Source organism: Drosophila guanche, unplaced genomic scaffold, assembly GCF_900245975.1.
Source record: "Drosophila guanche unplaced genomic scaffold, DGUA_6, whole genome shotgun sequence".
In the NCBI taxonomy this organism is placed as follows: Eukaryota; Metazoa; Arthropoda; class Insecta; order Diptera; family Drosophilidae; genus Drosophila; species Drosophila guanche.
The window spans coordinates 6,101,349-6,128,956 of record NW_022995743.1 but is presented as its reverse complement, the minus strand read 5'-3'; the positions used below and the strand labels follow the sequence as shown (position 1 = coordinate 6,128,956).

The 27,608-nt window shown below is 46.3% G+C and overlaps 2 protein-coding genes across 9 annotated transcripts in view; one reads left to right on the top strand and one right to left on the bottom strand.

Annotated features, from left to right (window-relative positions):
- Window positions 1–6,952, top strand: part of LOC117578787 (alpha-protein kinase 1) — a 62,619-nt gene extending 55,667 nt beyond the window's left edge. For 2 of the 8 annotated variants that reach the window (XM_034264505.1, XM_034264501.1), the window contains 8 exons: window positions 321–983; window positions 1,193–2,534; window positions 2,595–2,830; window positions 4,717–4,897; window positions 5,454–5,510; window positions 5,982–6,065; window positions 6,164–6,315; window positions 6,394–6,577. In XM_034264505.1, coding sequence (XP_034120396.1) covers window positions 321–983; window positions 1,193–2,534; window positions 2,595–2,830; window positions 4,717–4,897; window positions 5,454–5,510; window positions 5,982–6,065; window positions 6,164–6,315; window positions 6,394–6,518 — 2,840 coding nt within the window. In that variant the 3' untranslated portion in view covers window positions 6,519–6,577. Of the gene's footprint in view, window positions 1–320; window positions 984–1,192; window positions 2,535–2,594; window positions 2,831–4,716; window positions 4,898–5,453; window positions 5,511–5,981; window positions 6,066–6,163; window positions 6,316–6,393 lie in introns of all 8 variants that reach the window. The other 6 variants (XM_034264503.1, XM_034264504.1, XM_034264502.1 and 3 more) reach the window with 6 other exon arrangements.
- A 1,049-nt stretch (window positions 6,953–8,001) lies between these two features.
- Window positions 8,002–18,015, bottom strand: LOC117578789 (UNC93-like protein). The gene is made up of 6 exons (XM_034264510.1): window positions 17,845–18,015; window positions 10,104–10,468; window positions 8,972–9,508; window positions 8,489–8,916; window positions 8,266–8,428; window positions 8,002–8,208 (listed from the first exon to the last, which is right to left on the bottom strand). The coding sequence occupies exons 2-6, from the start codon at window positions 10,445–10,447 to the stop codon at window positions 8,142–8,144; spliced, it is 1,539 nt and encodes a 512-aa protein (XP_034120401.1). The 5' UTR covers window positions 10,448–10,468; window positions 17,845–18,015; the 3' UTR covers window positions 8,002–8,141.
- Window positions 18,016–27,608: the final 9,593 nt, after the last annotated feature.

The following is a 27,608-nucleotide window of genomic DNA, read 5'->3' as shown; positions in this document are numbered from 1 at the left end:
GAGATGGAAAGCGCGCAGCCGGAAGAGAGGGGAAACCCTTTATTTTTCCAAAAAATTGTCCCCTTTTTGTTGAACAATTTGCGGACATTTGTGCGCTTGTTTTGCTTTAACTACTGAGCTGCAGCTTTCCAACTCTGAGGCAATCATTTATAAACCCAACCCACAACCCCCGCTCTAAAGCCAACCAAGAGTAAACTGGCAATTAGTGTTCATTCCCGTGTCCTCTCCCCGCCCCACCCCTCTTTGACAAAGAGTTTTAGCTACCCAAAAAACTAATGACAACATTTTGTGTGTGACTTTTGCTTCTAAATCTCCTCCAGTGCAAGACATGATAAATTTGCAAAAATTACAAAATTTGGCCACGCTGCAGCAGCAGCAACAGCAACAGCAACAGCAGCAGCAGCAACAGCAGCAGCAGCAACATCCTCATACACATCCACATCATGGGCATCATCATCATCATCCGGCTGCCACGGCCGCTGCACTGGCAAGTCTTCAGGGCTTAGCTGCCTCCGTGTTCAATTCGCCGTTGAATCTAAGCGTCGGTGGTGCTGAGCCTGTGGCAGCAGCAGCAGCTGCTGCAGCAGCCACATCAGCAACGGCAGCGGCAGCGGGGGGCACGCCACCCCACAGCAGCTGCCACAATGGCAGCAAGAACAAGACGTCAAAGGCCAACGGCGGCGGCGGCGGCGGCAACACCAACTCCAACTCCGCCTCGGGCTGCGGCACGGGCTCCGGCTCTGGCTCGGGTGGCGGCAATGCCTCCTCCTCCAGCCAGCATCCGGATAATCCCAGCAGCAGCAGCTCCCCGCACGCCCTCAATGCCACATCGCTGGCAAATGTGCTGGCTGCGGCGACCGCATCGCCACCGCCAGCCCTACAGGCGCCACCAGCCAGCGCCCAAATGCCGCAACTGATACTCGCCTCCGGGCAGCTGGTGCAGGGTGTGCAAGGGGCACAGCTGCTCATACCCACAGCGCAAGGTAAGGACTACTTATAGTTGTGTGTGTGTGTGTGTTTGTGTGTGTTCCTGTCTGTCCGTGTGCTCCATCAATATCGTAGTTGACTTGATTTGACTTTTGCACGGGAGGGGCCACAAAAAAGGACTCGCTAAAGCGATTAGAGGGAAACTTTCAATTTCCTGCCGTGAAATATTTACAAAATAACTAACACATTCCCCTCCCCCTGATAGGTATTGCCGTGCAGACGATACTCACGATTCCCGTGAGTCCGCAGATACCCACCACGGAGCAGTTTCTGCCCAATGCTTTTGGCGCCTACGCCAGCTACCAGCAGCAGCAGCAGCAGCGGGAACAGCAGCGGGAACAGCAGCGGGAACAGCAGAGGGACTTGCTGCCACCATCGCTGGCTGCACTGCAGCATGCCACAGCGTTGCCCCAACTGGCACAGACACCCACGAATTTACTCAAGCCCAATCTGTTCTCGACGGGCGTGCAGCAGCTACTGACGGCGCTGCATCCAGAGCTCTTTGCCGCAGCGGCGGCCAACCATCAGCAGCAGCAGCAGCAACAGCAGGCGCAGCAGCAGCGGGAAAGGGAACGAGAACGGGAGAGGGAACGTGAGCGCGAACGGGAACACCAAATGGCTGCTGCAGCGGCAATTGGTCACCTGCCACATGCCCATTTGGCCGCGGATCTGCGACGCTCAGCGGAGCGTACACCACCAGCAGGCTCGCCTGGCGGCGGCAGTCCGGGTTTGCCTTCTAAGGGTCCGCCTCCACCACCGCCTGGCGCTGCATTTCTGCTGCAGCAGCAACTCCACATCAAACCGGAGACGCAGACGCATCTGCACCATCATCTGCCACCGCAGGGATCCGCAGCGGTCTCCTCCTCGCATCCACAGATCAGCCTGCGGCATCCGGACGAGCTGACGGCGCCACAGATGGATCTGAAACCGCTGGAGCTGAGTTCGAGCAGCTCGCCGCCGATACCGCCGCCAGCCGCTGCCCTGGCACGCCATCACTTTGGGCACAGTCTGCGTGTGGTCTCCCCCAAGCACAGTCCCGGCCGGATGTCCGCCAGTGGCGCCTCCTCGACCGGCATGAATCTCAGCCATCATCACGAGCGGCACGATCGACACGACCGGCACGAGCGGCATGATCGACTCGAGCGACACGACCGCCACGAGCGACATGAGAGACGTTCGCACACTCCGACGGCTACGGCCACGCGGGCCAGCGTCTCGTCCAGCTCGGGCGGAGTGCCGCATCATCTGACGCATGAGCGAGTGGGTGGCAGCATGCCCGCGGGCAGACTGACGCCACCGACCTCCACATCGGCGAGCAGCGCCAACAGCACCAACGATAGAGGCTACACATCACCGCTGTTCCGGACACATTCGCCGCCCGGACACCCACTCAATATGGGCACATCGCCACGCCTGGAGCGGGATTATCTGGGCAATGGACCAAGCCTGAGCGCCGGCTCGGTGGGCGCCACATCGACCAGCTGTGGGACGGCAGCATCAGCAGCGGCCGCCAGCTCCACGGCCAATGTACTTAGCAGCATCAGCAGGTGAGCGAAGGAAACTCTTTAAAGGAATTCCCAAAGCTAAAATGTGTCCCTCCAATGCAGACTCAATGCCTCCAATGGCGAGCTGACCATCACCAAGTCCCTGGGTCCGCCGACGGCTACGGCAACGCGTGCCTCATCTGCCTCGCCGCGTGAGGACTCACCCGGCCCGGGGCCATCCACATCGAGTGCCAATCTGATGCAGCCCCTCAAGCTGAGTCCATCGTCGCGCAGCGAGCCGCCACAAATGTCGCCCAATGCCAATGACAACGACAACGATCTGCTGATGGATTCACCGAGTGAGTAAAGATCGACTCTTTCTATGTTCCACACTCAAAATGTATTCATAAGTTAGCTTAGCATTAAATTTATTGGGTCCAGCCAAGTCTCGTGGCAGTTGCATCCTTCAACGTGAATAGCCCCGAACCCGAGTGTTAAATTGAAGTGGCAGCTGCTAGAGCTCCTATAATTGGCCTGATTTGATGTTTAGATGTTTCAAGTGCCTGCCTGCCGCTGCTGCACTCCGCTGTGTGCAACGTGGCGTATGAATGATATGAGCAAGGGCGCCAAAAACTCTTGGCCCAACATTAATTAACGAAAGAGGCGAACTTTGTAGCTGGTAGAGTTTTAGGCAGTGGCAAAAAGCCAGCCCAAAACAAACTTGACTGCATTTTATGTAATTTTGCAAAAGAAAATCAACCTCAAGCCTTGCCTTTAGCCGCGTGTGAGCGTCAAAGTTTTGCTGTGCATTTACACGACTTCTCAAGACATTTGGGTAGGGAGATTCATAATTGATGCCAGAGGGAAGGGAATCTGCACGGGGATTAGGTGAGCAACCAAAACAAAACTTGTGCGAGTGCATGGCCCAAAAAGTTGCGAGATGTCAGACGGAAAGCAAAGTGTTGGCCAAATTAGCAGCAGCGTTGACGTTGTCACGCTCTGCATCTGGCATTGGATTAGGCGAAGCGCAGACACACGAGCACGGAGAGACAAAAGGCTGCCTCCGAGCTGGAGGCTGAGTTATAAAACTGTGTCCTGTCGCAACTAATTTGGGATTAGCTGGGGCCCGGATTATGGCTGGCAAGTCTCTGGGTGTTGAGAATATTGAATTGATTAGATTGGAGGCGCTCCATCCACACCCTCCTCCACACAAAGCCTTAATTGAAAGTTTTAGCTGCATTAAAAATGCAATCGGCACAAGCATCAGAGGCAGCAGCAACAACTAGGAAAACAAGTCAAACCCCTGGCACCCATTAGAGGCAGGCCATCAGGATGAAGCTTGGGACTGGGACTGGGACTGGGACTGGGGGACCTAGAGCCGTCTCGATTGCTACAACGGATCGTTTGCGCATACAAATTGCAGACAATATGCGGCTTAATTACTACTAATTGATGCATACAAAAACTTAAGATGTTTTCCGCATTTAATGACATATTTCACTCTCGAAGCCAAACAACAAGGAGCAACAGAAAGCAGCCAAAGCTGCGACGACAGCTTGAGTTACGGCAAGGCAAAAGCAAAGGATGCTGCCTGGCTGCCTGGCTGCCTGCTCCTCCTTCAATCCATTCTCGCATCTTAATTACCGCTAAAGCACCAGCAGCAGTCAGGCTGTCGTTGCATCTGGCTGCTGCTGTTTCCCCATCCTTGCAGCTCTTTCAGACACATGGCAGGCATCGTTGTCTCTTGCTTCTTGCATATCATTAATAAATAAATCAAAATTCTAGTCGAGTAGTTTGTTCGCTGAAGTCTCCTACTCTGATTGCTTGCTACCCGCTCTCCAGGCAAACAAATTAAGCAGATAAAGGCAATAAGTTTTCGCACTTTCCCTAATAGACAAGAACAACTTGGCAAAGAGTACTCCGTACTCATCCTGTAACTGAGTTACCTGGCCATGGGGTCTGGCTCTGGCTCTGCCTCTGGGTCTGGCTCTGGGTCTGGGCCAATTGCAGTGTAATAATATTTTGCAATTACCGCAATTAACTGTAATTACTCGCAAGACTCTCGACACGGCAGCAATTTATGCTGTCATTGGCAGTGGCTCGACTAGCAGCAGCAAGGCTTAGCAGTAGATTTACCGTTTAGTATCGAGACCTAAGTGCCTACTCCTGCACCCAACCACCCACCCACCTGCCCCGCTGGCATGCACTAATTGGAATCTCTCGTTTTGCGTATTGCGGCACACAGATGAGCCGACCATCAACCAGGCCACCACCAATGTGGTCGACGGCATCGACCTGGACGAAATCAAGGAGTTTGCCAAGGCCTTTAAGCTGCGACGCCTGTCGCTGGGCCTCACCCAGACCCAAGTGGGGCAGGCGCTGTCGGTGACCGAGGGACCCGCCTACAGTCAGAGTGCCATATGCAGGTGAGCTATGCAAGGACGTGCACACCCGAAGAGAATCTAAGGATCTATCCAACAAAACATTTACCAAACTGTTTGCCGTCGAGGTTTTTGTATTTTAAGTGCTCAAAAAACTAAAAAAAAAAACGATCGGAGTTTAGTCAAACAAAATTTAACAAAAAGAAATCAAAATACAGAAATATTTTTTGAAACACTTTCTCCCGCCCCTTATAATTTTCTCTTCAAGTCAAGATTATTTGTTAACTTTATTGAGTTTTCGTTTCGTCATTTTCTGGAATAACAATTTTGTCAGAGTGCCAGGACATTTTCTAACCGAGCGAGCCCAGACGAAAATTTTAACCACAAGAAAAACGAAAAACAAAAAGAAAATGTATATCAAAACAGTAACAGAAACCACCCGACAAATTTAATGCTAAAATTTAATTTTTTCTTTTATTTGTATTTGTTTTAATTTTTTGTTCTGAATCAAACGCCAACTCTATCTAACTCTCTCTCTCTCACCGCCACCATATCGAATATGTCCCCCCGCAACTATCGAATGTCAACTATCGAATGCAAGCAGTGCACTCGCTGCGCAGATGTACGCCGCCCAACTATCGACGCAGCAACAGAACATGTATGTGTGACATTGATGCTCCGAGTGTGTGTGTGTGTGTGTGTGCTGAATGTGTGTGTGTGTGTAAAGAGAAACCTAACTAAAGTGCCAGAGCATCGCTCTCATTATAAACTATTCATTTTTGCCATATATTTCGTTTTGTTTATCGCTTTATTTGCAAAAAAAAAAGAAGAAAATAAAATAAAATTAAACATGGAATTGGCCCAGGGCATTGCCAACGAGCAGGGTAATTCGAGTTTCAGAATTTGAACAAATGAACAAAGCTAAAGATCGGCTAAAGGGAGTTTACTCTCCCACACCAAAAAAACCAAAAAAAAAAAGAAGAAGGAATGCTAATTGACAATGTCCTGGCACTTTAGTTACGTTTCGTTTTACATTACTTTGTACGAGAGAGAGCCGCTCGCACTGAGTTGCAAGTTCCATTCACTAATCCAACTCCACCACTACTCAAAACTCAAAACCACAACGCAGGTTCGAGAAGCTGGACATTACACCAAAGAGCGCGCAGAAGATCAAGCCAGTGCTGGAGCGCTGGATGAAGGAGGCCGAAGAGAGGTGAGAGTATGGAGGCAGTTCCAACGCGACGTCAACACACACGCAAGGCGAAGCTTAACTAAATATCATTTCTTTCTCTCTCTTGTTTCGCCTTCAAGCAGTCACTGGAACCGTTACAAGTCCGGGCAGAATCATCTCACGGACTACATTGGCGTGGAGCCGTCGAAGAAGCGCAAGCGGCGCACCTCCTTCACACCGCAGGCCCTGGAGCTGCTCAATGCGCACTTTGAGCGCAATACGCATCCATCGGGTGAGTGGTAACTTTCACCGAAGCACACACTTTTCCACCATCGGACCTATCACTGATTATGGTATATCCCAACTGCAGGCACGGAGATCACTGGCCTCGCCCATCAGCTGGGCTACGAGCGTGAGGTTATACGCATTTGGTTCTGCAACAAGCGGCAGGCACTCAAGAACACTGTGCGCATGATGTCCAAGGGCATGGTCTAGGCGCAGGAGGAGCAGCCCGTGTAAATAGCACGCCCCCCCCTCTGTACATAGCTATAATGTATATGTATGTGTGTGACTGACTGTAATGTGTGTGCGTGTGTGTGTGTGTGTGTGTGTGCGTTAATTGTAAGCCCTTGCCCCACCCCTCGTAGAGTTTAGCATAGGCCATGTAAAGTAATAATGTGTCATCGCATTTATCATACGATCCCACACACAACCCCGAGAAACCAATCGAATTGAATATTTAAGCATACCTAAATGTATAATCTAAACTTAATCGTATCCCAAATAGCCTAAAGTTAGTCGTGATGTCCCCCGCGAGCAGACTTTGCGCAGTTTTTAGGCCAAATTTTAATTGATGTGCCATTCCAGAAAGCAAACAACAACAAAAGACACGTTTAATACGCATAAATAAAAACAATTTCAACCAAAACTGCATGGATCTACATACATAAGGAAGAAAAGGAAAACGAAATGGATATGGATATGGAAAAGGAAACTCTTCTTTAGATGAGTAAAAATAAATACTTGCATTTAATGCGTTGTCTCTTACATTTAACTCGTATACGAAGGTTCATTTTATTTCGATCACCCACTCATAAGCAAATTTATAGAGCCCTCTACCTAGCGTTTAGTCAACTCCCAAAAAATAAAAACAAAAAACTATGAAAATTTAATGGCAGTACACACTAGCAAGGAAACGCAGCAGAAACAGTTTAGACTAAGACAATTCGTGTAGCGATCTAAAATTATGTACGAAAAGAAACAACAAATAATAATGAATGGAAAAAAAACAAGAAAGAAAAACAAAAGCAAAAAAAAGACATATTTCAAATACGAAATTAAAATGGTACACAGCAAGAAAACAAACAACAACAACAACAACAGCCACAACTGAACAAATATTTAAATGATTGTAATAAAAACAGATTATTAAAAAACGTATATTTTATTTAAGGGATTTGGGTCGAATGAGGATTTTTATTCAAGAATGAAACTGAAAAGACTGAAACGCTCCCACAACTCTTTTACAAAATTATTCGCTTAACAAATGCACGAGCACATACAGGCTCCCCTGGATATGGTCTCAAAGCGTCCGCACTGGCAGTTATTACCATTCAAGTAGAGACAATGATGCATGCACTGATATTCGCAATCACGTCCCCTCTCCACTCTGACAACCGTGGGCGACGCACTGTGCCTGCCCGCGACGAGCAATCGTCAAGAGTACTGCCAGCAGCAGAAGAATCCTTAGGGCTTGCATCTTGTTGAAGACAAACCAAGATCTGGGTTTTTATAGTCGAAGCTGGCATATTATGATTACAAATGTTTTTTAATTACATTTTTATGTTATTTTCAACGCTGAAATGTATGGCCATATGGTCAGACATTCAAGCTCCCAGGGTGGGAACGTGGACCTCAAAAGGTCAAGCCCAATAAAGTTGATAAGACAAATTTGTGGAGCAGCTGGCTGTCGCTTTCGATTCTTGGAATTCCTATCTACAACCTAAAACTGATGTATCATAAAATCTATCTACTATTGGCAATATCACAAACGGCAACATTTTCTTGGCAAGAAAAAGGGCAGGACTTCAACAATCAATCAATCAATCAAAGAATCAATCAATCGCTCAGCATGATCTCCAGATTCTTTTGCTTTTGCCAGACGCGGTATTCAATCAGACCGTAGCTGGAAAGATAAACGATTGTAAACTTTTCAAACTGCCATTCAAAATTGAAAACTCACCCCACACAACCCACCAGCATGACGCACATCAGAATCACCAGTTTGGTGGAGGTGCAAAGCTGTGAACTGATCACATAGCCGATAACCGAACCCGTGCTCTCCCACAGTCGAAAATTGCTGTAGGCCGCAATCAGATGGTTCGGGAACAGGATGCCATAAAAAGCTGCAATCAGAAAATCCTCATTTAGCAGCTGTTAGCTTTTGCGCAAAGCTTTCCACTTACCATTGACAACAACCAACCAGACGCCATCGCAGATGCCCCAAACGGCCGCAAAGGCACAATACCGAATGTAGTCGCCCTCTCGCGCCTCCCACGAGTACATGTACGCCAGCAGACAGAGATTCAGGACAGCACAGAGTCCGGCCAGGGTGATGCGTCCAATGCGCTCCACCAGAGCACCGGCAATGCCCGCGGCAATGGCATTGGCAATGCCAAAGCAGATCATGGCAAAGCCAATCTTCGATATGCCCCAGCCGCAGGCGACAAAAGAGCGTGTAAAATCCACAGCCAGGAATGCCTCCTCCAGTCCAATAAACATGGTGATGGGCAGCATCAAAATCTGGCGACGCTTGCGCAGCAGATTAATTGTTACCGTCAGCAGCTTCAGGCCGGACATTCCGTCCCCAGTGTCGCCACGCTTGACGCCATAGCTGTGGAGGAGTACGAGTATTAGTTTGGAATCTTTCCAGCATGCCAACGACTTACCGCTTTAGTGAGCTAACGCCAAAGATCATCATGACGACGGCAGCGGCCATGCAGGCAAGGAAAATGGAGTTCAGCAGCTGGATCTGCTCGGGAGCGGGTGGCACCAGATTGGGATTGGCCTCTGCGCCCACACCCGGACAGAAACGAGCGCCGCACAGCTCTCCCACTTGGCTGAGGGCGGTAGAACTGCTCTCCAGACTTCCATTGACGGCGCCGCCCTTGGCCGGACCACTCAGCGTGAGCACCGACGAGGAGATGAGATTACCCCACACCTGCGCCATCTGATAGAAGATGAAGAACAGCCCAAAGAACTTGACCGTGTTGACATCCTTGCGTGATTTGTTGCCCCGCACTTGTGTCAGTGCCTCCGACACGGTGGATAGGTAAGTGCACTTGGAGCACCACAATGGTCCGCCGCCAAATCCCACCATCAAAGCGGCGGGTATCAATGTCTCGAAGCGGGGATAGAACTGCGCTGCGATGTACGGCATGTAGGCGAACAGAGCCAGGGCCATGGTCAAGCGGCAGCCAAACCAACTGTTGATTAGAGTGGAGTGTGAAATGTGTGTGTGTGTGTGTGTGTGTGTGAAGGAGAGTGTGTTTTGTGGCACATGCTTAGCAGGCGGTCATTTATTTTCGGAGGCGTCACCACACCTTACCCCACACCACACCCAATGACATGCCAAGGACAGAGCCTAGAGCCCATAAATCTAAATAAATCGAGCCAACTGATTAAAGTTGGTAATGCCCAGCAGAAGGGCAGGCCTGGCCAACGGGCGCGTGCCCCGAATAAGCCAAGCAAGGCGACGCAGCGAGGGTTTTTTGCTATAAATTAGCGATTTGTTTAAATGTCAGACAGAAACAAAATGGCACGGGGTTGGGCGGCAGCGTGGGCGTTCATGATGTGGGGTGCCGCATCGTATCTAATCCTGCGACTTCCTGTTGACATTTTAACAGTCAAATGAACTCGCCGACCCAGTATTCTGACTGCGCTTTTTGGGCCATGTCACATCTACATAAATTCCACATAAAAAATGAACCGGCAGACAATAACCCATAAACTTCTACGCTCACCACCGGTGGCAGAAGCGTTGATTTGCAATTATTTGAGTTTGACGTGGAGGTTACTCACCTAATCACAGTCATGGGCAGGAACACATTCGATAATATCAGGGAGCCATAGATAACGGCCAGTGTGGTGGTGCCCAGTGCCTTGTCCGCATTCACCGAACTCTGCAGATTCGATGTGCCATGGAAGGCCGTGAAGTGTATCATAAAGGCGAGGCCTATCACAACGACATTTCGGGTGATAATGAAACGTTCCTGTGGCTCGTACTGCTGCTGCTGATTGACTTTCGAGGCAGCAGCTTCCGTTGCATCCATGATGTTGCCGCCATCGCCATCGCCATCGCCATCGCCATGGACCACACTTGTGCCCAAAGCGAGCTCCTCGTTGTTGCTATTTGGGGGAGCCATGCTGATGGCAGTGCGGAAGTCCTGTAAATACGAATGCTTTTATTTTGTGTACTGCCTGCCTGTCCCTCTGTCAAAGGTTAAGGGCCCGGGCCGACCAATTGCTCTAATTAAAATGGAATCTCCGTTGATGCAACAGCAAATGTCACTCGTAATTAATGATGATGTGCAGTGTGGATAAATGGTGGCAGCCCAATTCAAATTCACATTCCATTTCAGCACTAAAGGTTCCATTTTGGGATGGCTGTTTGATGGCCATCAACTTCACATTCAGCTTTAAGTTATTCCTGTGTGTGTTTGGGGTTTCGGTTTCGGTTTCGGTTCGGTTTCTGTTTCGCCCTTTGGCCAATAATCTCGCCCTCCAATGCCCACGCCCATGCGCGTGTCCCGACAGTTATAGGATTTGGTCGTGCTTCAGCCTCCAGCCCATTGTCGCCAACTTACATAATCCTTTAGGCATTCTCACAGCACGAACCCCACTCCGTCTGGCCGCCTGGCCGCCTGGCAGCCTGGCAGCCTACAATTTATGCCAGTCTACGCCCAGAAGAGCTCCATGGTTCAGTGGCTCAGTGGTGGGTTGGCGATGGCTGCCTGTGTGTCTGTGCCATGGGCTCAAAAACGTTTTCTCGACTTTGTTTGCATTTGATTTTGGGGCTGTGCCAACGACACTTTATGAAATTTTACACCTTTGATAAAATGTTAAAGGCCTGTTTGCCATCTTCCGAGCGGCTTCACAGCTACCTCCCTCCCCCCGAAGGCTCTTACCCCACGGTTGTCTTGATGTAATGTAAATCGCGAGCTCTCTACAGCCTGATTGAGTTGAAATGTTTTCCCTTTGCCGGTTGCCGCTGTTTGCCCCTGCAAATTCCCTTGGCTTCACGTTGAAAATTGATTCTAAAGCTGCTACCTGGAGGCGTTACATGAACGCTCAATGGAATTAATTGCCCCCAAAAAGTTGTATTTTCCTCATTAACCGATTTTGATCAACGTTGCAGCCTCTAAGCAATCCTGTAACGTGGGCGGCTGATGGGCAATTAATTGCAACGCAACCAAAGCTGTAAATCAATTTGGTAGGCCATTAACCGGAACACTCAAATACACACACACCCAAGCACATTCATCATACGCCGTGATGCACAACTGCAGCTGATGGGATTTCACATTCATCTTTGTGTATGCCAATAGACCCGCATGAGTTACACATCACAAAATTGCACTCGAAGCTTTTTTGACCACAAAAAGATATCCTTTAAGCGCTGACAGCCCATAGAGGCAGGCAAAATGTACAGGTCACTGGGAGGTGTTTTCTGTCCAGTGTAATGTTGGGTCAGCATGGGCATCATCGTTCATCAACTAAATGAAAATCTGGCATATAATCATCAAAATGGTCACCAGCCCAAATGGGCAACCATTTGTGTTTTTATGTGCAACCCACACTCGTACCCTTTCCCTTTCCCTTTCCCTTCCCCAACGACACTCTGAATGCTGTCTAGGCCACTTCCCGAGCATTAAACAAAGCAGCACCCAAGCCCCGAGGACACAACGTTGGCTCGTTAAAGAACATTTTTGGGCTTTATATAAAATGCGAGAGAGAGAGAGGGTGAAAGAGAGTGTGTCTCTCCTCTACTGGCAGGGAGCTGATAACAATGATTTTGGTTTTATGTGGGGGCACTCCACTGTGTTGACCAGTAATTTAGTTAAATTATTGTGCCTCAGTCTGTCTCGCAGAGTGTGAAACTTTGCCCCAATCTCTGAGGTTTGCTGTTTGCCTTGCTATTTGCAGTTTTGTGGGGGATAAGTACACACTTCAGCTGAAATATCAGAACATTTCAACGATATATGTGGCCATAAGTCTTCACATTTCAAACTTCAGCTTGTATTCCTTTAAATTTGTTTTACATTTGTTTGGGATTTGATAAATGGACTCTGGGCATATGTTGAGTTGCTTGTTTACACATTTGGCTGTAGGCCAGCACAAAAAAAAGGAGCAACAATCATCAGGCACACACACACACACAGCACACACACACAGCACACACACACTAATCACTCACTGCCAAATAAAAAAGGAGGCTAAACAAAAACATTGACTTATGGCGCTGACAGAAGGCAAATAAAGTCGCAACATTTCGCACACTCTCATGGCCCATTGGCTGGAACGAGCAACTCTTGCTCCTGGCGTCACATGTGGCGTAAAGCCAGGGCATTAATGTCCTGCAATTAACTATAGATCAATTATATCGTCAGACGGGGGCTGGACCCTGGACTGGACCACTCCGGCCGTTAATTAGCCAACAAACCAAGTCAAAATACACAAATGAGTGGTGAAACCAATTGAGGTCGAAGAGCTACACTGCGAGAAACAAGTGAAACCCACTTTGGGTATGCAGATTTATGTGGCTCTCAATCTAGCAAGTTGAAGTCCCGTCCATTAACCAATTTTCTTAACAATTTCCAGGAGTTTTCTCTGCAGCATCTGTGGCTGTCGGAACTGCTTTGCATTTCAGTTTGTCGTGTACACACACACACACACACATATGTATGTATGTGTTTAAGGATGTGTTTTTGCCTGCAGTTGTGTGTGGGCCGGTAGCTGCCCGTGATTTTGCGCCCAATTGAATCCACATCAGCTGGAACTGGAACTGGAACTGAAACTGAAGCTGGCACTGAATCGTGACGTGATGTGGTCGTAAGAATCAGCTCAGTCGAAGGACAATACCGCAAGAGTGTGTCCCTGCCACAGCAAAAAGACATGAACTGCGCGGCACGTGGTTATCTCACGGGTTCTTTTTCAGCTCTTGATTCGATTTAAAACTGTGTCGATGGATGACTGCCTGACTGGCTGACAGTCAATCGTAAAAGAGTTTTCTCATTATTCTGCGATTGCAAATGCATCAAAGTCCCGAGCACACACCTTACCCGAGAGCGCATGAATGCGCCGCAATCGTCCTTTGTGCGAAAGGAACTTTGTTTCGTGACACAACACACGCGCGCCGTGCGTCGTGCGCCGTGTGCCGTGTGCCCGTGCGCCACCCCCCCTGCAGTTGGCAACAAAGAACTAAAAATGAAAGCCGGCGAAAAGTTGTCTACCAAAAAAGTAAGAGAGAAGCAGAGACAAAGCACGAAGCATATTTCAGACTTAAAACAGAAAATACATTTTAAAGGCCAGGATATATTTTTATACGAAACTCAAAGCTGTGCTGGCATGGTCCAGCTGGTACTGTAGAGGCATTTACCATGCCCTAATCCCAGGGAACAATTCAATTCGCAGCAGGAAACCCCCAAAGGACCCCAAAGGAAACCCCCTAAATGAACTAGTAAACCGATTAGCATACTGGTGCACAAAACTTACGTATCCGCAAAAATGTCTGTAAAATGACGCATGAATTTGACCTTAAAGCAATCACTTCCCAATCCTTCCCTCTGCTCTGTGTTCTCCTAGCCTGCGCCTGCAAGCAGTCACAAGTCCTTTGCCATTGTTCACCTTATTCATAGTTGATCTCCCCATTGTTTCTGTGCACTGTGGAAAGAAAGAAGTCGAGTCGAGTGTGCAACCGGAACATATCCGGCAGCCATTCGTGCTCTCCTGCCTGCCTCGCTCGACTAATCCAAAATTCAGCTTATATTTTAGGTCAAGCTTAATGGGCCATGCATGGGCTTTCTGTCAGAGCTCTAACAAATTTTCAGGAGTCAGAAGGTAATTTAAAATTGAATAAGACAGAAATCAATTGGAAGAAGGTCTTGTGGCAATCATAAATTTATAATATCATCAGGGCGGGCAGGGCCAATGTAAGTAATTTGTGTTGTGGCTGAGGCTGTCGACTATATGTTTGCCCCACCAGCAACCCCCTGACAACACTTCCTGGTGGCCCAGTTATTTTGACGCGACACTGAGTTTTATGTGGACGAGTGCGTCAAAAGTTTGGCCTAAAATTGGGCCATATAAAAATAAGCGCAGAAGCGTAATGCAAACGTAAACGTTTTCATTACTCCCGCGGAAGTTCGAGGCCAATAAAAATGACAGTAATATGAATGGGTGCGGCGCGGGCAGGATGTCAGTGTTGCTGGGGGAGGAGCATGTTTATTCCCACCCCCATAAGTATATCAAAGCCTGTTCAATAAAATCATTTCTGCTGGCACTTTAATGTCTGAACATAACAGTCCCCCACCCCCCGCTCCAGCTGCTGTGATTTGTGCAGTCAACAGCCTTCTCACCTTTCTGTTACTGCTAACCATCTGTTACTAAAACTGCTAAAATTTCCCTGCCTGCTGGAAACAACAGCTTAAGAGAGTTGCCATTGAGCAGCGCCTGTTAGTTAACATTGTAAAGTGTGTACGCAGATCAATCAAACAGATGATTGATGGGCCACACAGATAAAGTGCCAAACTATGAATAAAATAATTGGAAAACTTCCAAAAATATCAATCCAAATATTTGGGGAGTAAACTTTAACCTTTGCTTAGAACTGCACCATAAACTCTGATTCCACACACACATTCGTTTGGCTTACATGCAACATTGTGTCTGGGTTTATGCACATGGCTGAAGCTGCACCTGTAAAGAAACTAATTTTACCTTTTTACAGCCACACAGCGCTGCAGCAACAATGCTGCAAGAAATTCGGAAAAGTCGAAGGAGCAGCTGGTTAGAGTCCAACTGGTGCAAAGTGTAAAGCCATAATCCCAAGGCAGCCAAGCAACTGTGTGTGCGGGTGTGTGGGCAGAGCTGCAATGCAAAGCAGAAGTGCACGGAAACGGAAATGAAAATGCCACATACGCAATACACACACACACAGACACACACAGACACAGACAGACACAGACAGAATTTCTTCAAGGAAATCCAATGCAAATGAAACTGCCAAATGGCCAATAGTAATGATGTTCTTCTTGCTGCGACAACTGAGCCACCATCTCCCCCCCGAGTTGTGCACAAAAATCGTTGCACCAGAATGCCTGGAAATAGCTCACCTCCAACCCGAATGAATCTTTAAATATTTATACACTTTCCATTGCCATTCTTTGTCCCGTAGTGCAGGCAGGCAGGGCGGGGTGCATGCCACTCTTGTATTTCTGCTGTATTTACCGAGTACTTTCGCTTTGCCGCTCTTAATGCTGCTTATTTTCAGCTTGTCGCCCTTACCATTGAGTGGGAAAAGTGGGCAAGGGGGCTGGCAAGGGGGTGGCAGGCATGCCTCTGAGTGTTTGTGGACAAGTGCAGAAAATTCAATGGAATTTCGGTTTCGGGCTTCATGCGCTTGCTGCATTTTAGGTTCTTTTTGTGGTCTCCACCCCTAACCCTTTAGCCCCCTTACCACCCACTGCTGTGAGCGCAAAAACATTGGGAATGGGTGGAACACATGCTTAACTTTTTCGATTGAATGCAAATGTTTGACACTTTCTCGGGCAGAGGAGTGCCGATTGGGGCTAACGATTGCTACAATTGGCTGCAATTTTTCGCTTAACAGCATCGCTCCCAGTGCCAATTAGCCCTAAATCAGGGCCAGCCACAGCCACAGTCACAGTCACAGTCACAGCTGCTGGCACAACACCTTTTACTTAACCCAAGTGAAGGGCTTTGCAAATGATAATGCAAATGCAAATGGCAATTCCATTCAGACTCCTCTCAATGCCACGGGGGGCAGGAGGCAGGGGTTTTTTGAGCATTAATTGTTAAATATTAAAGCAGCAAATGCCTGTGGGGGAAACTATTCATTATGGCTGATGCAATTTCCCCAACGATTTCCAAGCAGACTCCTCCCCCGTTCCCCGCAACTTAAATACAAAATTATGTCTGCATCGTGTTGGCAAATGTAATTTATGCCAAATGAGCACCAGCAGCCAGCCACATGCACCGAGGGTCTCTCGCCTCGGCATCATCATAACTTATTTAATATAACAGAAGCCACAGCAAAACAAAAACTAACAAAAACATTTGCCACATGCTGCACGACGCAAATTTTTGATGAGGCCAGTTCTGCCAAGGGAAACGGAACGGTGGCAGGGTGTCAGGTGACAACGAAAGCCCCAGAGAGACAAGGAGAGAGCTAACAATCCGCTGCAGAGCACTGAAGGGGTATGGTTACGGCTCACCCACTCGGCATCCACCCACTCGGCACCCACTCACGTGTGCGTGGTTTGTTGGCCCTACAATTTCACGTTTCCGTTTCGCATTTTAATAAGTTTCTGCGACCTCAGGCCCGAAACAGACACAAAAGCCATCGCAGGGAAATTCGAAGCGAAGCGAAACGAAGCTGGGTGCAGCGTTCGGTGGGTGGCTGTTTGGGTGCCAGTTTGCTTCTGGCTGCTGCCATAGAGCAATGACTCTTTGTTCAACATGTCACCAAAGTGGCGCGGCGCTATCTGTATTTATTGGCTTTGTGGCATTCCATTCATTTAAGCGCTCCATCTATAGAGCACGATTCCATTATCAAGGCAGAGTCATCAATCGAAAACTTCACTCTAGTTGATGGCAAGTTTAAGTTTTCACTTTGGTCACTTGAAAGTCTGCCCCAGTAAGTTGAAACTTTACCATCTTCTAGTGGCAACTTTGTGCCTTCCGACTGTGGCGTTGCCACGCACATTTTAATTAGCATAAAATCCTTTTTCGTTTCCATTTCGCTCTCTGTCTGTGCACAACTCTGCAGCGGCTACAGCGGCACTTCCTTTTCGGTTTAATTTGCGGGAAATGTTTGGGCAATGCAATGCAGGGCAAGGATATCTGAATCGGATTCGGAACTGCACATCCAGAGCCAGGGACATGATTGGAAATGCCGAAATGCCAGCCCACATGCAGGTTCCAGTTCCAGCCACAGCCACAATGAATGAGAATAATTCAATTAAGTTCGGAATTATTATTGCCATCGTTAGCATGCTCGAATTATCGCTCAAAGTCTGCACCTGAATCAAACAATGAGGAATTTCCATTACGTTTTGCCCGCTTATTTGGCTCTGAGATTCCCTCTCTCTCTCTCTCTCTCTCTGTCTGAACTTGTGGCACAGTGGCCAAGAAATGTTTACCAAAATGTGAGCCACAAATCATTTTCCACTGTGAGTATCCTTCTAGTCGACTATTATCCGCTATCTTTTTGCCATTTTTAATTTTTATTCTTTTTTTATGTTTGTTTTTTTGGAGTGATGCATTTGTACACTTGTTTAACAGTTCACGTTATGGTTTTTAATTAACGCCTGCGGCTTAAGTATTGGGGGTTTTTGTTGTTGTGTTTTTTATTTGTCATTTGGTAAAGTGTCAGCTGCAGATTTATATTTGCGTAAATTACACATGGAAATGTGAGTATTAAAACTATTTAATATTGTGACAACATCTGCCACACATTCTGATGACATTCCATGCACAATTTCCCAAACTTAATTAAATGATTACGCGGCCTGAGTTTTACCTGTAAATGGGAATTGGTTTTGTCTCGCTATTAAATGGCGCCCACTCGCGGCGCTCACGTTGCTGCCCCTGCCCCAAAGACAAACTGACTAGAGATCCGTTCCACAAATTTTCAGCGAGATGAGACGAGCCAAAATAAAAGCGAAGTGAACCGTTTTGGAGCGCAATTAAAACTAAACTAAAATCTCGATCGTCGCGTCGACTTCTAAATATGAAATGGAATGGAAATGAACTGTTGCGACAGCCGCAAGCAGCGGCAGCATCAGCAGCAGCAGCAGCAGCAGAGATCCATAGAGGCAACAGGTTTCAGCTCTCCTCACTTCGTTTATTGCCGATACATTTGCATAATTCAAACGTGTATTCCGATGCAAATATTGATTGCTGATACATACAATTTCATTCCATTCCCTTGAGCGAACTTACAAGAAACGTGACGACAGCGGAGATTGGGGCTGACACACGTAGGCGTGTCAAGGCTCTAATTTACCACAAATCTGTGGTTGACCGCCAGCTGCCATGGCTTGCGATGGGCTTGGGCTCCTCCTGATTCATCTAGAGGCCAGTTCGGGGCTGCTGCCAACCACATTACCCGAGAGAAACACTCAACAAGCCGCGCTCTGAACTCGTCGAGGAAGTGTAACGAACGCTGTCAACTGATTTAGATTGCTCGATAGTGGGAGGTCGGCTCGTTCGCTTGCATTTGAGCAGGAACATTCATTAAATGCCAGACAGCGACTTGTTGAATTCAATTGTGGGACGGGATAAATGTTGAACAAGTGCGACTGACAGGTGAAAATGAACAACTCTTCTCTCTCTAAACCGCTCCAAAGTTGACTTGAAGTCATCGGGGAATGCAATGAACCTTTCCGCCTGTTGCCTGGCCAATTACGTTGAATTTGTACCGACGTTAGAGATAAGGTTAGATAACACACAGAACATGATGCCGTTAGAGCAGCGACCACCGATATGACTCTGTTGGTAAACATGGCAAGCAATTGCGTCTGATAAATGGAATTGCTCGCGACTCTAGGGAGTCGCGCTCTCTAAGCGGTGTTAATTATCCATCCACAATTAGTTGATTCCCCCCAAAATGGTATCACATCGAAAATTAGCTACGCAAATCGTGGGGAATTTCAACAGGTAAATTCCCTTGGTGCGTCAGCTGCTGAAACTGGTTTTTGTTGTTTTTTTTTTATGTACTTTTTGTTGGTTCTTGGCATTGGACTTGCACTTTACCCACTAGTCGGTGGGAGCTTCACTCCTCCCTGCGCTCTGCCACATCCCTTCTGTTCAGCATTTTGCATAATCCGCTTATGTGTTACGAGCAGGAGAGCGAAGCCGAAATGTGGACGGGACGGGGACGGGGACGGGGACGGGGGCGGGGACTGCGGCGCTTGTGGCAATTTCGTGTAGTTCGAGTACTTGGAATTCAACTGCTGACGCCTTTCACTCGATTTCAAGTGCCGGCTCGGCTCTCTGGATTTTTGGCCATAAATCTAGCCCAGGGTCATGCAGTTTTGCTCTTATTTCGCTTGACAATTTTGCCACTCCAATATGTGGCTCACGTCATTAGATGTCTGCGCGCGTGAGAGAGAGACCTGAGCCCATATAAGATTGAGATTCGTTTGGCATTTGACATTGATGACGGCCAGTAAGGGCAAGCAACATTTAAGCCGGACTTTCGCCAATGAAAGGGAGATTTTGGTTATGTCATTAAATTCTCGCAACTCCTGCAATGTTCGTTTCCTTTGACTTTGCTGTCACAGAAACATTTTCAAACTGCTCGATTTTAATTATAAATTTCAAATTATTGACATTTTAATTACTATTTCAATAAGTTGTTCTTTTTAATTCTTGTTATTGTGGATAATAAGGAAAGGGCTAGGAGTTTATTTTATTTATTAAGAGCCTTTGTGTGGCCTTTGTTTTGATTTCATTTGCAGGGCCAAATGTGATTTCCCATTAAAATAATTTTTAATTGAATTTTAATTTATGTGGACATGTATATACCCTTCTCAGAACAGTAAAGGGCATTTTGCTGATCTGCTTTATATTTGGAGTGGATTCAACTCGGATTCAGCTAACAGTAACAGCTAAATTTAAAGTCAGGACTTAACATAGCTTCCACTCTTTCGGAGCTTTGCGTTAGCCAATGCACGAACCACGCCAACTTAATAGCATAAGGCATATGTTATTTAACAGAGAATTATGTCTAATACATAGTACACATCACAATAACTATTCAAATTCGTTCTATGCAAGCTGCGCCAGCTTCTTCTATCTACGAATTATACAGTTTTAAATATCTTAGAAAAATTGACTCATAAAAGTGGAGATTTAATTGCACATTTCTGATATTTAAGCATTCTAGCGGACATAAATTGATTAATGATGGAGATAATTGATGAATTCAATTCATTAAGCTAATGAATTCAATTTAATTGATTTTAACAATTACCTGAGTAATCAGAAGCAGCATTAAATCTGCTCAATTAACATTTTTTCACAGATTCACAGATTTTCCGACCATCAAAGGCTGTTTAATACAAAAAATCCACAAATAAAAGGAAACGTTTTTATTGAGTGCAACAGGACAGTGACAGGAATTGTATAATGTTTTTTTTTCTCGGAAAACGAGTAAAATTTGTACCACAAAACAAAAAAGATTAATTTAAAATCAACAATTGCCAGAAAAACAATGGAGCTGACTGAAATATCAAACAAAAACAAAAATCACCAGAAAATACAAAGCTGTTGCTGCTGTTTGTAATTCTATCACTTAGTGGCTAATGTTATTTCAAATTCAAAAGCAAAACAACTAAAATCGAAGAGGAACCAAACCAACTAAACGATAATCAGATTGCCAGGCCAACTGCATAACGAGTGCACAATTCATTATTGCTGAAAATAGATGCACATTATGTGCATAAATATTTGCAAAATTAGTTTAATTGAAATGATGGGGGATGAATGTGAATGCATGCAAAAATCAATTTAATTTAATTTCTGCCATTACATTAAATCAGAAAAGTAACAGAATACATTTTATATCAATTTCAACAATTAACATAGTTCACGTACATCATGTATAGCAATTTATTTAGCCATCTGTCTATGCTCTTCACTTTGCCAGCGGCTAAGCTAACCATCAAGGGTGTGTCAGTTTTGAGACTGTGGGTATGCCATGAGAGATGGATCCATTACATCCGTTAAAGGATTCACTCCTCACCCCCATTTGAGCATTCAGGCAACCGTATACATTACCATGAAGCAGCAGCAGCAGCAGCATTATAATTACACTCACTTCAGTGAGCACTCCATGTGAGGCACATGCTACATGGCGCCACTTCCCATAACTTACTGTCAGTCTGGACTGCAAATGTTTGTTGCAATTGCAATGGAATTAGAACTGATTCATTAATTGGATATTATTAACACGGTACAAGGGTCTAGCCTGTATCCTATAACCTGTAGCCACATGCTCCGCATTTAAATTTAATTCCCTTACGGCAGTGTCGACATTTGTGTGCAAAAAGTAAACGGCAGACGGGAAATTGCGGTTGCATTGCCTACATCATTATGCTTTTAGACAAAATGCCAGCACATTGTTCCATGCACACACACACACACACACACACACACACACACACACACATGCAAATAACATGCGAAAAGTGCAATTAAGCGGACACAAAAACTAATTGGAAACTCCGATTGGCTCCAAATGTTTCATTTGGCAATCGTCGAATGGTTTGTTCCTGCCAAAAATCCCAGTGCAAAGTTTTTTTTTTAATTGGATAATTAAGGGGCCGCCGCTTAAATGTTTTGGGCGCAACTTAAACATATTCCACTTATGTCTACAGCAATTTCTGTGGAAATTTAATTAAAAAACTTTTTTGGGCCAATCGGGGGACGGGCAGGGCAAGAGGGAAATTTGTTTGCAAATAAATCTTTATGGATTAAGCGCGCTCCTTGTGTTGATATTGTTGTTGCCACAACACAGTTGCCTCCCCTCACGCCTGGCGGCTTAACAAAAGATATTTTGGAAAAGCTTTAAAAACTACTTTGTAGCCGCCCCAGAGCAAGGGCAACTTTTCCGCCAGCACAAGGAGGCGCGCAATGAGAAGGAAACCCAAACTGATGGGCAGGCGGCACAGAAGATTGCGGAGGGAGTAGTGTTGGTGGTGGTGAATCTTGTTGGTGGGACTAGACACCCGGCAGCATCGACGGGCCAGTGATTTATGCGCTTGGCCAAAAAGTTCCAGCGAGGCGTGTGAAAGCCGAAAGCCTCTTCTGTTCCGAGCTGAATTGAGCCTCCGCCAGTGGACTGAGTTTTTTGGTTTAATGAACTCGAATGTTAATAAATAAATTTGTCAATGAAAGTGGACAGTGGGAAAGACTGTGGCTGCCTGCAAGCTGTTGCCAGGGGTGGGAGCAAGGCCATCAACGATTACCACAGAGGAACATAATGAAACGAAGATGAATGGCGGTCGACTGGCCGGCCTGGCCTGGCCTGGTCTCATTGTTGGCCAGTTTAATTTGCCAGCGATACCCCAAAGAGCAGGCAACATATTGCGTGGCCTAATGAGCTGCGATGAATGGAAATGGAGAAGCTGGGGGGAAATCTGAAGGCTGAAAGCTGAAAGCTGAAAATGGCACTGCCAAAGGGCTGCTTGCGCTGCTGCTGGCCCAACATCCTGAATAATGAAACGACACTCGAAATGCCCGGGAGCTTAAAACTTCGACAACAAAGTGAACAAATACGACTAATTAACGTTAATGCGAGGGAAATTCTACAGCTTAAAAGCCATCCACGGAAAGACAGAAGGTCTGGCAGGCAGCAGCAGGACAACAAGGTCGAACGGCCTCCGATTTCGATTTCGATTTCCATTTCGATGCGGCAAACAAATGCCAGAAACTTAATAAAAACTCACTTTATTGCGGATTCATTATGCCATTGAGAGAATATGGTCAACACTAAACACTCGTTATGCCATTTAAACCTGATTTAATTCGATTTATATACGAGAACGAGACGAGCTCGAGGATATGGATACCCCCCCACCCACAGACACACAAAGACTAGCCGGAATTGCGCTGATTCTTATTTCTGCTTGATTTTTATTGCTGACTGACCAATTGACTTGGCTGCTAGACTCTTTGGGGGCAATCAGCACATCATCGCGATAGGGGAGCTGGGCGGACCCTCGCATCGCGTCGTTTAATGGCATCGACATTCTGATTATCCATCCTGCACATCGTCAGGCCAGAAGAGGGACCACATTATCGTTTGTTTTGATAGGTTTTTTTTTTGTGTTGTTGGGTGCTTCCCCTCGTTGGGATGAATGATGGCGATAATGCTTACGCTCCGCTCCACACACGCTCTGACTTTTGGCCCTGCCCCATCCTGGGAGCCATTTGTGTGTGTTTATTTTTCAAAAGTCGAATTCCTGTTGGTTTGTTGTTTTGGGTAACTGCCAGCAGAGTCATGCTAAAAACATTCATCAATTTTTGTTATCCCCCTGACAGCTCCACGCAAGAGCCTTTCCACGCAGGTGCTGAGAATAGACAAATGCAGATTGAAATTGATGGCCCAGGTTGTCGGCTGGCTGTCGGCTTAGACCCCTAGCCACTTGTTAAATGTTTAAGTTCTCGATTACAAGACAAAAGCCGCTTTTCCCATTTACCTCGAGGGCACGGCCACTCCACCACCTGCACGACATATGAGGGGAGTGGCAAGTGTCTGCCAGGTTTAAACTTTTAAAGGAAGAGTAGCCAAAGGCAGGACAACCCATTGATTGGAGGGCAAAATGCTCAAGCACACTACTTCAAATTTAAGTTTCGAAGATTAAGTGTTGACTGGTATGGTTTGCCTTTCAGTTGCCATCTATCGATTTTACCTGCCGACTAGTTTCTGGCACTCACACGGAATAGCTGCTGCTTGTTGTACACTTTATCAAAAAAGTTTTCGTTACTCGCTTCACCTTGGTATCCGATTATTGAAAGTGAATCACAAGACCTGGCATGTATCACCCATCAATCCAATTCGATTCAATTCAAAGCAATCCATTCCATTTCTCTGCCATCTATTGATCCAATTTGGATGTCAACAAGTGGCAAACCAAATCCGGAATGCCACAAATTGTTTCCCTGATTGCTGCTCACTGCTCACTGCTGTCCGTGTTATCCTTGGAACCCCGCACATGTCAACATTTGTTATGTCCCTCCTCCTGCTCCCTCAGTAGTTTTGTTTCTGCACGTCGCCCGAGAGCGAAAATAAACAAAAATCGTTATAATAATATGCAATGCTTGAATAGTTTCCATGTGTATAAAGCATTTCCATATCCGATTGTTTCCTCCATCATGTGTGGATTTCCCCGTGGAGTGGTTTGCGGGTTAGGGGTTTTGGTGGGTTGGTTTTGGGTTTGGGTTCTACCCGAATTGGATTTGACATTGTTATCGCCGGGAACCCTCATCGTGTGTGTGCATGTTGTCACAACTAATTGATGTTTTCCGTTTGGCAACTATGAATCCCAGAGATTAACTACAGTATTCCCCTACCCAGACCCCTCTCTCTTTCACCTACTCTGTCTCTCCGCTATGCTTGCAACAAATTGCATTTTAACCTTTTTCGTTGCTTTATTCTTCGCTCAAAAGCTCTGATAAAAATGCTCACAATAGGGCAACGGGCAGCCAAAGCATAACGGTCCTTTGTGCAACCTTTTGTTGCATATTCCAAATATTTTCCCAATTACTGCAACTTTTATTCCCGACTGGAGTTCTTTATTTAATTTATCACTTTTGTTTAATTTTGTTTCTCTGGCACAGCGAAATAATCCACTCTGGAAAAAGTTCACGTGGAACAACTCTGAATGGAACTTTTGCTGCTGTCATTTCCATCGATAAGTCCGCCAACAACCATAACCATAACAATACACAAAGTAAGCCAAATAATCGCGGGGCCTGGCCTGGCCTCAGCAAAAGCAGTTTAGGTCCTGATGAGCGGAGCGCCAAACACCCAGCAAGGTCAATTCCTCGCCCGAGTGGCTTGATACAAAAAATATGATAAGCCAAAGACGACGACAGCCAGAGCAGCTGCTACCCGACAGCATACGCAGGGGTAGCCGAAGTCGCAATCTTTTAGCACACTGTTATACGCTGTTATCCGAGCTAACATGGCGCTGTTAACCTCGCTAACATGGCTCTGTTAGCTGCAAGCCGTTTTGCATGCCGAACGCGTTCGCAGTGCTCACGGCTTTTATGCGGCCATTGTGGCGGCATGAAACTGTTTTGATATTTTATTTTCATACATTTTTATGGCCTAGTAAGCAAATTGTTAGGGCGCGTGGCTAATACGCAAACAGTGGTTGGGGGCGTGGCAGAGATTAGTGACGAACAAACTTAGAAGCTGAGGACTGAGGGATGCTCCATGTGAATGTTGATGATAGATTCGAAAGTGAAAAAGTGTAATTAATTTTAAAGCTTAGTTGTCAACTGTCGTGGCTTGTGGCATGCCATCCTCTTGCGGCACATGATGAAATTTCTTGCCATTGCCATGCCGCAAATCGCAAATTAAATTGAAAGCTTTTGGGTTCCATAATCTCGAATGTACGTACATAAGCCGAAACAAGCTGAACTCAACCGAAAAACCGAACAAACTGCCAACTGCCGATTCATTGTGTGTCAAATTAATGACAAAGTGAAATATCTACAACTACAACAATTTTAGAACAAAGGCAGAACAAATACCAAATGAAGAAACTTTATCCATAGCACATGACACGGCACCACTGACAGATGGCAGCGAAAAATAGGTACAACTCCATGTTACCCTGTGTGTCCCTGGACAGCACTGCATCCTGCATGTCCAGTTATTGATTAGCAGAAATGAAACATTGAACTATCTATGGTTTTTCATGCCTTTAGGCAGTTGTACAGACATCCTGCCAGCTGCCAGTTTCTGCCTGTGCCAAAACTCCCTGCCGCTCCTTGATTACACGTCCACTGTGGTGGGTAACTAAAACTCTGCCCCGGAGGTAACTTTTTCGCACAGAATGCGTGGCGAGCCAAGCCAAAGCGAAACATTTCCAAATTAATTCGAAAACGTTTCAAACGCACCCGGTAAACTAATCACGGCTGGGCTGCACTTTCCTGAAACCACAAAATGTACGGAACGTAGCCCCACGGCTGCCATGCCGCAGCAGAGAGACTGTAACAATTTTGTAATGGCAGGCAGCGCCAATCCAAAATTCGAAAAATCCAATATAAAATGTACCACCAGGCGAGCGCCATGCACGCCCTCACGCCCGCCCGCCCTCCGGCAAATGAGTTAAGTGGGCGGCAGCAGGTGGGCAGTGCGAAGTGGACATTGATAGACGTGTCAATCCAATTGGAAAAATTGGAAACAGCCTGGTCAATTTCCTGGTCAAGCGTTGTGTCTGTTCCATTGGTACTTTCCATCTGACAGTGAAACAAAACGCACATTTTCGATTGATGCCAGGAGATGAGATGGTGGCACGAAGAAAGGTTCAGGCAATCTGTTTAACTAATGGATACTCGAGTTTCGTTGTAGCATTTTAAAGTTTTTTCAGGCTTCTCCTTGTTTGGTCATGATCTCCGCGTGTTTGCCCTGAGGGACTCTGACCTTTAGTTAACTTTTCATAATCGATGAGCAGGCAAATCCCATATAGAAAAGCCGCTCCACCGCACTGCCCCCCAACACACACCCAGACCATCCATATAAAGGGTTTTCAACTTTCAACCCTGCACCTTTTTTCATATTCTCTATCGGCCCCTTACAATAATAACAAGCAAGTGTGTCTGGGGCAGGAGCAAAGTTTTGGCAGCCGAAAGTGGCCTAAGGAATATTTTTTTTTTGCTCTCACCCAGTCTCTTGTCTGCCTTCCTTATAGCTCCCCAAGGGGCGTGTTTGCCTGGGTGTGTGTGGGCGGAATGGTGTGCAAAGTGTTTTAAAATAAAGATGCTAAGCTTTAAGCATAATGGAATGAAAGTAGGTAAAATGATCAGTCCAAATGGGTACAGAATATTATAAAACAGGTCTAAGAGCACAGAAAAATCCCTTAAGAATTTTAAATATATAAATGGTTAAGGAAAAACAGTAAACGTTTCTGCTCTCACTTACCTTTTGGGCAATAATATTATGCCATAAGCAGCATTTTCTGCTACTGTGAGAAGTCGTCGAGTTAGTGGTTACGACGGGAGGATTAACGGAACGGATTTTTGAACGAACGGTTTACGAAACGAATACGCTTTGCGGCTCTGTCTTTACTCTTGCGGGACAATTAACTGTTTTTACTTTGAACTCACTGGAACACTTCCACTCACTTTTGCCGAACCGCCAGGCACCCCTTGCCATCATAATGACCATCTTCGCCTTTCACTAACACTTGCACATATCACAGAGTGAGATTTTTTTCCGCTCTTTCTTTAGTTTTGCGGGACATTCAACTGTTTTTCATGTGAACTCACTCCAACACTTCACTCACTTTTGCCGAACCCGCCTGGCACCCCTTGCCGTCATAATGACCATCTTCCACTTTCACTCACACTTGCACTAGCACTTGCACTTTTCACTGAGTGAGATTTTTTTTCCGCTCTTTCTTTAGTTTTGCGGGACATTCAACTGTTTTTCATGTGAACTCACTCCAACACTTCACTCACTTTTGCCGAACCGCCAGGCACTCCTTGCCGTCATAATGACCATGTTCCACTTTCACTAACACTTGCACTTATCACTGAGTGAGA